This window comes from Helianthus annuus, chromosome 5 (genome assembly GCF_002127325.2).
Source record: "Helianthus annuus cultivar XRQ/B chromosome 5, HanXRQr2.0-SUNRISE, whole genome shotgun sequence".
NCBI classification, from domain to species: Eukaryota; Viridiplantae; Streptophyta; class Magnoliopsida; order Asterales; family Asteraceae; genus Helianthus; species Helianthus annuus.
In genome coordinates, this window is record NC_035437.2 from 25,552,864 (window position 1) to 25,562,580 (window position 9,717).

Consider the following 9,717-nt stretch of genomic DNA (forward strand, 5'->3'; position numbering starts at 1 on the left):
GACGGCACTCAACTCAAGACCGGCCAGCCGAGCCATCTGACGTGTCATAGTACGGTTCACCTCTCAGATCCAACGGCCCAAAACCCCCGACCGCCTTCACCCAAAAAAAATTCTAAAAGCAAAAGCAATACAGCTTACGACACTCGTCAGTCGTCATAGAAGACTTCATTAGACCCCCACTAACTGTGTCCGTTTCTAGTGAGAGAGAAACCACTCCCGACTTGTAAATCTCACAGGTAATTCGGTCCACTTTTCATAATTCTGTTACACCTATATATACTCATCATCACTAATTCATTAATTGATTGAATTTCAATTTCAATTTTCAAATTTTCATTAATCGGCGTCTACTGAATTTAATTTTCAAGTTAGGGTTTGTTCGTACAGTGGATCTTTGACCGGAGAAACGGTTTTTAGGGTTTCGGTTGACGGGATATTGTTGTGGATTGTGATTTTGGTGTAAGATAATGCATACGAGGAATATGGAGAGGATGAATTCGATTAGGGAGAGGGGGAAGAGGGGATTGGAGGGGGAAGATGAGCAGCAGCAGCCGGAGCGGAAGCGGCCGGCTTTAGCCAGGTAAGGAAGTGTTTGTTGGTTTGTTATTGAGATCTTGTTTAGTAATTTGGAGTTAGGTGAATTGTTGATTATTATGTTGTTTAATGTGTTGGTGTATTTGAGTTAGGTGTTATTATTTTGTTGGATTTTGGTTTGGTTTGTTTTGGGGTGGGTGCTAGTAAAGTTCATTGTTTATGTTGGATTATGTTATGTTCTTGGGTGTTCAGGTATCTTTGCTTTTCGATATATGAAGTTTGTTCTTGATGTTCTGTTTTTGCGTTGGGTTGGGTTTTGGAGTATAGTTTTCCTCTTGCGACCCCCGAACTTTTCGCTCAGCAGTGTTATGTATGTACGTTTCATATAGAATTTTATAGGTATATACGTTTTCGACCCCCGGTTTTATAAAAAAAAAAAAGTTTACTTATATAGACTTTTTAGGTTCGGTGACTTCCGACCCCCCGGTGGAAATTTTCAAGCTTCGCCACTGCTTAAAACATTTATTCACTACATATACTTTACGTTTGATCAATGCAAGATGTCTTTGAATGTGATTACCGAGCAAACTTGGTTGCTTATTCCATAGTAGGTATACGTAGGCACCACTAAAGTATTCAAAAGGCTACACTTAAGGCCACTCAAATATTAAAACAACATTCCAGTCCACACATGTTAATTTGGTTTTATTTGTGCTAATTCTGACCAAAAAACTGTCAGAAAACTGTAATAAGTTCCACTAGCATCACTTTGAAGGACATTGGTGGTGGCAATGAAGTTTAGCACTAGGCCTCTCTAGAGGTCGCCAGTTCGAAACCGAGCCGAACCGGGTTTTACCGCAGTGGGCCTTCGGGCAGCGGGTTTTCCCCGGAACTGGTGGCTCGGGTATGCATCCAACTCTGACCGTTATGGAGGAGGGGGCGCATTTGCTCGATTGAGGGCATCCCAGGATGCTTATCCGGTGATTTAGTTGGCCATTAAAAAAAGCTAAAATTAGCCTAGTTGATTTGTGATTCTTATTTTACGCCAAAGTGAACTAGTGCCCTCTTAAAGGTTGTTTTTCTCATTCGTAGGTTGTTGATGTGTAAGTAACTACCAAATCTTATCTCAAGTTTTCTTTTTCATAATCGATTTAATATCAAGTTTTTGCTTGTGCTAATTGTGAAGAAAGGAACTCTTATGATGTAAACATAACTATTTATGCAGTGTAATTGTGGAAGCTTTGAAGGTGGACAGTCTTCAAAAGCTTTGCTCATCCTTGGAACCTATTCTTCGCAGAGTTGTAAGTTGCCGCCTTTTACATTTCTATTTTTTTATATTTGTTTATATTATAAAGTCGATGCAAATTAGCAGGAGTGTTTACATGTATATCCCGACTTAATGAAGCTATTGTCTTTTAATGTTCAATTATTTTTGCATTTGAAAGACTGTTTTTTCTGAAGCTTTTGAAGATAGTTTTGTGCACATCTTTTACGCTCACAAGCCATTTTCTGAACAGGTTAGTGAGGAGGTGGAGCGAGCGTTAGCAAAACTAGGCCCTGCACGGGTAACTAATGGAAGGTTTGTAGAATTTCTTTTTTGTATATGATTGATCATTCACTTGTATACAAAATATGCATATTTATGTGATAAATTCAAGACGTCATGGTAGTCATCCTCACTATTTTTGTACCATTTCATCTACAGCGCCTTTAGATAATCCATGCTGTATAATATTGATAATAGAGTAAATGCCATTTCGTCCCTGAGGTTTGGCCAGTTTTGCGACTTTCATTCAAAGGTTTCTTTTTCCGTATCTGGATCCAAAAGGGGTATTTCCGTTTTTTTTGTTAACTCAAAGGGCAATTCGGTCTTTTTCAGGGGTATTTGGTATTTTTACATAAAGTGAAAAAGATCGAATTGCCCTTTAAGTTAGCAAAAAAGACGGAAATACCTTTGACCTAACGGAGAAAAATGGATTGAGTTAACGAGCCCGATGAAAATGGCAAGATTTCATACCTTTTGAATCCAAATGTGGAAAAACAAACCTTTGGACGAAAGTTGCAAAACTGGCCAAATCTCAGGGACTTGGTTTTAAAATGCGCGCATAATGCGTGATGCGCCCGATGCACTAATGAGAGCGCATCGCAACAGCTGATGCGATGCGTTTACGTGATGCGAGAATATTGCACGCATTTCGCATAATGCGCTCTGATGCACGCAACATTGTTTCTTTTGCTTTTTTCCAGATTTTATGAACTGTGTTCGGTTTTTTCCATAATTAACATCTTAGTATGCTTGATTTGAACCAAAAAACACCTCTTATCTTCTAATTACGTCAGTTGTTTTACTTTAAGTATGTTTTTATAAGTTTTTATGTATAAATAATTTTTAACTATTTTTTTATAAAGAACGCATCACATACGTGATGCGCGCGCATCACGCATCACGCATCAGATTTTTGGACAAAACGCATCGGAGCGCATCACGCAATTTAAAACCAAGTCAGGGACGAAAATGGCATTTTATTCTTAATAATAAGCTTTTAGTTCAAAACTTCAATCCGATTGTTTTTGGTGCATTTTAGGTCATCACCTAAGCGTATTGAAGGGCCAGACGGTAGAAATCTGCAGCTCCACTTCAGATCGAGGATGTCTTTACCGCTCTTCACTGGAGGAAAAGTCGAAGGGGAACAGGGTGCAGCTATTCACATTGTCTTAATCGATGCCAATACGGGTCATGTTGTTACATCAGGACCCGAGTCATCAATAAAACTAGACATTGTGGTTCTAGAAGGTGATTTCAACAACGAGGATGATGAAGGCTGGACCGAAGAAGAATTCGAAAGCCATGTTGTTAAAGAACGTGAAGGAAAAAGACCATTGTTGACCGGTGACTTGCAGGTTGTTCTCAAAGAAGGTGTTGGGACTTTAGGGGAGTTGACCTTTACCGACAATTCAAGTTGGATTAGAAGCAGGAAGTTTCGGCTCGGTTTAAAGGTTGCCTCGGGGTTCTGTGAAGGGATTCGTGTTCGTGAAGCTAAGACCGAAGCTTTCACCGTTAAAGATCATCGAGGAGAATGTATGTTGGACTGTTGGTTCATTTTAATTAAAAAAAGAGAGAAAAAAAAAACATTTTGACACGTTTTTCTTTATTTTATTATTCTTCTCGTTGACAGTGTACAAGAAACACTACCCACCTACTTTAAACGATGAGGTATGGCGATTGGAGAAAATCGGCAAGGATGGATCATTCCACAAGAGGCTGAATAGTGCTGGGATTTTCACAGTTGAAGATTTTCTTCGCCTCGTAGTGCGGGATTCCCAAAAACTACGTAATGTAAGTACTTACTATGATTTATTGCGTTATATTATTTATTTCTATGTGTAATTATCGTTGCTAGAGTTGACTGCCATTTTTGTCCCTGTGATTTGTCCGATTATGCCGGTTTAGGCCAAATTTCAAATTTGTATCATTTTCGTCTCTGACATTTTTTTATATGTGCTACTTCAGTCCAAAAAGTTAACGTCTGTTAATTTTGTCTGTTTCATGAGGGGTAAAAAGGTCATTGCACATTTTTATTTGAGTTAACAACAAAATTAACATCCGACGTCTGTTAATTTTGTTTGTTTAATGGCCGGTAACTCAAATAATAATGTATAATGACGTTTTTACCTCTCGTTAAACAGACAAACTTAACGGATGATAACTTTTTGGACTAAAGTAGCACGTTTCAAGAATGTGAGGGACGGAAATGGTACTAATTTGAAAATGGTAGTTAACTCGTGGTGTTATTATTATTAATTGTTTTATTATTTAATTTAGATTCTTGGAAGTGGCATGTCAAATAAGATGTGGGAGGCTTTGATAGAGCATGCAAAAACATGTGTACTGAGTACCAAGCTTTACGTATATTATCCCGAGGATAACAGAAATGTCGGTGTCGTTTTCAATAATATCTATGAGCTAAGAGGTCTTATTGCTGGTGACCAATATCAATCAGCTGATTCTCTTTCTGATGGCCAGAAGGTTTTTGCTACTTGCATTACGTTTAAATTATTTTTTTAACCATTTGTATATTATTTCTTGAGTTCAATTTTCGTGTTGTAGGTATATGTAGATGCATTGGTTAAGAAAGCATATGATAACTGGAACCAAGTTGTAGAGTATGATGGCAAGTCACTTGTGAACTTCAAGCAGCCTAAACGGTTGGGTGTAACTCGGAATGATTATTCAACGGGTTCAATAGATTATCAGAGATCTAATAATCAGCTACTGCCGCCACGTCATCCTGTTGTGGGTCCCTCTGAGCCCGCCTCTGTTGATTCGAATCTGCTATTAGGAGGTAACATACCAACACATAACATCTTTCTTGTATACGCATTTGGAGTATTAAATTATTAATATCTGTCATTTGATTAATATCTGTTTATCATTTCGGTTCAGGTTATAACAACAATCTGGATAATATGTACCAAACTGGGCCACTTGTGGATGCCAATGAACATGGTCAGTACGACATTAATTTTGCTTCAAACGGTCGCCACATTGGCAATTCTCAGCAGATACAAAACAACGGGTATGATAATAGATCTGGGCTAGCTCTCGGTCCTCCACAATCATCATCGTCATCGTTCCAGCCTGTGAACACACCCGTTCAGCAGCAGCCCAATATGAACCCATTTGAAGACTGGTCCCACAACAGCCGGGACAAAGGGGTCGGGGATTTCATGTCCGAGGAGGAGATCCGCATGAGAAGTCACGAGATGCTTGAGAATGAAGATATGCAACAACTACTTAGGCTGTTCAGCATGGGCGGTGGTCATAGCAGTAACGTGGCGGAAGACGGGTTTTCTTTTCCGTCGTTTATGCAGTCACCGGCTCCGAATTTCGATTTTGATGAGGATCGTGGTCGATCCGGGAAGGCGGTAGTTGGTTGGCTGAAGATAAAGGCGGCGATGCGGTGGGGGTTTTTCGTCAGGAAAAAGGCTGCTGAAAGACGGGCGCAGATTGTAGAGTTAGAAGATGATGAATGAAAATCCGGTGCATTTTATTCAACCTATGTGATTGAAGTAAATTTTAGGGGCTTTCTAGGAATGGTAATTCGGCTTTGCTTGTTTATGTATAGTAAGAAGTTCAATTTAACAAATCTATTTCTTGAAGAGATGACCAACTCAGATACATATGATATTCCTGATATTTTTTCATTTTCCTTGTATAATTATTTTGGTTTGTGACAGTTTACTTGTTTGAAAAACAGGGAAGAATGTAATGATAGTAACGATGTGTTTCCCTATGACCTTGCTTATTTGACCCACTAAGAAGACATATAGTTAGTCATGTGGTAACAGAAGTGTTTTGGTGATTAAGAAGAACCATAAAAGATGTGTAAGAATTCATGTCATCAACCCACAAATCCACAATTCAAATTAAGGAGCATATGTAAAAACTCATCTTTATTAATGATAACTAATTACAATGAATATGAATAAATCATTCAATTTTTTTTTTTATCTTAAAGACATCAAACAATATAGTATTAACAAATTTTCCTTATGCCACATTGCACTCTGGAGGAAAACCTTGTGGAAATCTCTTGGAATCAGAGCAGTAGTTGTAGATCATGTAGTTCTTCTGCACCCATCTCAGCCTCTCCTGCTTTGTATTATCCAACTCCTCCGACAACCACGCTTGATTATTGCCGGCAGAAGACGCTGCAGAGCCACCGCAAGACGACTTCCCAGAAGCCACAACACAAGCATCCGCCTTGAAGTTTCTGTAGGAAGCAGTGAAAGGAGCTTGGCTCCAATCAGTCTTCACAAGCCCACCCCTGGTGGCCCAGTCGTCCGCATTCCATAAGCTAGAGTGTATCCTCATCGGCTGGTCTTTAGGAAACGGCACCCCAGTCGATTCGGCATTCTTGAACTCTCTAATGGGTGTTCCATCAACCGAAAATCTGAAAACCGAAACACAATTATCAGTAAAATAAAATAGTTGGTTAACAGAGAAACCAAGAGATAGTTTCATACATGAAAAGCCACTTACATGATACGTTGAGGGTTCCAAAGGATGGAATATGTATGGAAATCGGCAGTCGGGTCGAACCACAGGTAGAACTGCTGCTCTCTGTTACCTTTACCTTGGCTAAACACATTTGTATGTAAAATGTAAGGATCACCACTCAAGTTTCCCAAGAACTCGAAGTCAATTTCGTCCCAGTTGGACCCTTTCGAAGACAACTGTAATAACATAACACTAAATTATTACGAGAACATAAACATAAACTGTTTATATTTATGATTATATAAAACGTTACTTACATAGTAGGCAGTGACAGTGCCAGCAGAGTTGCCAGGAACAAGCTTGAGCTGCATATCGATTTTCCCGAACAAGTACTCGTTTCTTGACTCGAAGCCGGAACCGGATGATTTGTCGAGGGAGAGCGTTAAGAGGTCGGGGTTAATCACTTTACCGCGACCATCGCCCCAAGTGATATCAAACTCGTCATAGAAGTTGGCAGAGACAAGTGAAGAAGAAGCTGATAGAGATATGAAGAGTAGAAAGGAAACTGTAGAAGAGATGAAAGCCATTGGATTATGGTTTTTTGTTGAAGTTGAAGTGATGATAGAAATGGTGGATGGTTTGATATTTATAGGTGCTTCGTACGCGGGGGGAAGTTTGTAGGAAGGTGGTGTTAAATAATAGTGGTTTAAATTGTTTAGTTGGTGAATTAAGTGAGAGGATAGTGGTTGTCTACAGCTGGAATTCTGGAAGCTGCAAGAATTTTATAAGTAAATTTTGTCCATCTTAGTAAAAAATCATCAATAGCACCGCCCTCTTCTATAGTAAGGACGTCAATAATGGGGCTATATTGATGCCCACTTCAACTTTTTAGGGGGTGGGGGGGTGTTTGTGTTATTGGGGGGCTATAATATATACCGGTGTAAAAGGCAATAGAGTCCTTAGAGGGCTCTAACTATACTTCGCAGCCTAATTATGAGTATGTTTGACAAAAGTAGCTGATGGTTGGTGGGTGGAAGTTGTTAGCTAGTGGCTGGAAGCTGTTAGCTGTTAGCTAGTAGTTGTAGTTTTTTAGATATATTTGGTGTTTGGCAGAGTAGCTTGAGCTTTTGATAAAATGTATAAAATGACCAAATGGACATAACTAAAAAGTTAAAAAGTTTTTTCATTAAAAAGTTCATTATCTTTAGTGGTTAAAAAAAAATATTTTTTCCCTAAAAGGTTGTAGCTCCTTCTAAACGCTACTAGTAGGAGCGTTCAACCAAAAGCTTCAAGCTCCTAACCTAAAAGCTTCAAGCACCTTCAACCAAACAAGACTTTTTATTGAATAGGAGCTTTTCTTAAAAACTTAAAGTTAGGCCGTGAGGTATGGGGCGGGGGTTTGGGCGTGGGTTGGGGGAAAACGCCCAAGGCACCACCCCGGGTGGGCTTGGGTTTGGTGCGTGGCCCTTGGGGCTTGGGTTTCAAGCCGGGCGTGGGGCGGGGGAGCAAGGTGACATGGCGGTTGCTGAGTGGCCCATTCAAAGTAGCCGTTGGGCTAGCCGTTGGGGGCTAGTTTAAAAAAAAAAATCTTTTTTCCTATATATATACTTACAACATTTAACATTTTTCTCACACAATATCAAACACATAAAACACAATATTACCATGAGTTCTTCAAGTTATAGTGAATCGTCATCATTATCTTACGATGGTGCGGAAATATTTCTACAAACGATCGCGGCGGTGGTGAAGCTATCGTGGAAGACGAAGATGATGAGGAAGAGACTCAAAAACCTAAACGGAGGAGGAGGTACATCGCTCGTGAACGGCACACCGCTAACGATTTGTTGGTAAGCGATTACTTCTCAGCGGAACCTAAGTATGATGAAAAAATGTTTAGGCGTCGTTTTCGTATGAGTAGAAACTTATTTTTAAGAATATCTAGAGATCTTGAGGAGAAATATGATTATTTCCAACAAAAACCCGATGTAACCGGGCAATTAGGATTTAGTACGTGGCAAAAGGTCACGGCCGCACTTAGGCAGTTAGCGTACGGCAATAGTTCGGACATTATGGATGACTATTTAAAAATGTCTGCACGTGTAGCTAGAGAAATTCTTCATAACTTTTGTTTGTGTATTCTAGAACTTTATACGAAAAGATATTTGAGAAAGCCCTCCTTCAGTGACATGCAACAAATATTGGATCATCACGCTGATTATCATGGGCTACCGGGATGCTAGGTAGTTTAGATTGTATGAAATGGCCCTGGAAACTTTGTCCTACCCAATGGCAAGGCGCTCACACTAGTGGATTTCACGGGGTGCCAGCCATCATGCTTGAAGCGGTTGCGTCCCAAGATCTTTGGATATGGCATGCGTTCTTCGGTATGCCAGGTTCACATAATGATATTACCATCATAAACCACTCACATCTTTTCAATGATCGGGTAAATGGTATAGGACCCAAAGGAACTTTCTTTGTAAACGGGATTGAGTACATGTACGGGTACTACCTAGTTGATGGGATTTACCCAGAGTGGGGGTTTTCGTAAAATTGTTCACAAGACACGGTACCTCAGATCCAAAGAGATTAAAGTTTAACAGGGTCCAGATGGCTGCACGTAAAGACGTCGAGCGAGCATTCGGTGTTTTGAAGAAAAGGTGGCGAATATTGGCAATGCCTTGTCGACTATGGGACAAGGATCAGATTGGAAACGTGATGTACACATGTATCATTCTTCACAACATGATTTTGGAGGATGAAGGTAGAGCGGTCGTTACCTACTACGATGACGATGATCCCCAACCAGGTAACGTAACAGACGAAAATAAAGCGGCAAATGAATTTTTAATAAAGTCAAGGGATATACATCAGAACCTTCGAGCTGATTTGGTGGAACATGTTTCAACGATTCCTGGGTTCGAAACCGACGAAGACGACGAAGAATGACTGTTTTTTATTTTGATAATTAATATGTATGTTTATGTATTTAAAAAAAATATGTATGTTTATTTTTTATGTAGTTATTTTTTATGTTTATGTATTTTTTTTAAATATTGTTGATGTGGCTATGCCACCCGCCCAGTCACGCCCAACCCAAGCCCCAACCATACCCCTTGAAAACTTGGCTTTGGGTTGGGAATATTTAAGATCCACGTGTCACCAAATGCCCAACCCAA

At 39.7% G+C, this 9,717-nt stretch overlaps 2 protein-coding genes across 3 annotated transcripts; one reads left to right on the forward strand and one right to left on the reverse strand.

Moving 5' to 3' along the window:
• Window positions 1-41: 41 nt before the first annotated feature.
• On the forward strand, window positions 42-5,824 carry LOC110940219 (calmodulin-binding protein 60 D). 2 transcript variants are annotated; one of them, XM_022181774.2, is made up of 9 exons: window positions 42-236; window positions 373-580; window positions 1,760-1,835; window positions 2,052-2,113; window positions 3,120-3,613; window positions 3,711-3,871; window positions 4,358-4,561; window positions 4,643-4,877; window positions 4,979-5,771. In XM_022181774.2, exons 2-9 carry the CDS (start codon window positions 468-470, stop codon window positions 5,566-5,568), a joined length of 1,935 nt encoding a protein of 644 aa, XP_022037466.1. In that variant the 5' UTR covers window positions 42-236; window positions 373-467; the 3' UTR covers window positions 5,569-5,771. The 2 variants fall into 2 exon arrangements, with proteins under 2 accessions (XP_022037466.1, XP_022037465.1); XM_022181773.2 differs by having other exon boundaries at window positions 43-236; window positions 369-580; window positions 4,979-5,824.
• A 149-nt stretch (window positions 5,825-5,973) lies between these two features.
• Window positions 5,974-7,196, reverse strand: LOC110940220 (probable xyloglucan endotransglucosylase/hydrolase protein 23). The gene is made up of 3 exons (XM_022181776.2): window positions 6,853-7,196; window positions 6,578-6,771; window positions 5,974-6,488 (listed from the first exon to the last, which is right to left on the reverse strand). Exons 1-3 carry the CDS (start codon window positions 7,120-7,122, stop codon window positions 6,086-6,088), a joined length of 867 nt encoding a protein of 288 aa, XP_022037468.1. The 5' UTR covers window positions 7,123-7,196; the 3' UTR covers window positions 5,974-6,085.
• Window positions 7,197-9,717: the final 2,521 nt, after the last annotated feature.

Coding starts and splice junctions, on each gene's coding strand:
- LOC110940219 (XM_022181774.2), top strand. CDS start 468: ATGCATACGAGGAATATGGAGAGGATGAATTCGATTAGGGAGAGGGGG. Junction 581..1,759: donor AAGCGGCCGGCTTTAGCCAG/GTAAGGAAGTGT, acceptor CTATTTATGCAG/TGTAATTGTGGAAGCTTTGA. Junction 1,836..2,051: donor AACCTATTCTTCGCAGAGTT/GTAAGTTGCCGC, acceptor TTTTCTGAACAG/GTTAGTGAGGAGGTGGAGCG.
- LOC110940220 (XM_022181776.2), bottom strand. CDS start 7,122: ATGGCTTTCATCTCTTCTACAGTTTCCTTTCTACTCTTCATATCTCTA. Junction 6,772..6,852: donor GCACTGTCACTGCCTACTAT/GTAAGTAACGTT, acceptor ATGTTATTACAG/TTGTCTTCGAAAGGGTCCAA. Junction 6,489..6,577: donor TGGAACCCTCAACGTATCAT/GTAAGTGGCTTT, acceptor TTCGGTTTTCAG/ATTTTCGGTTGATGGAACAC.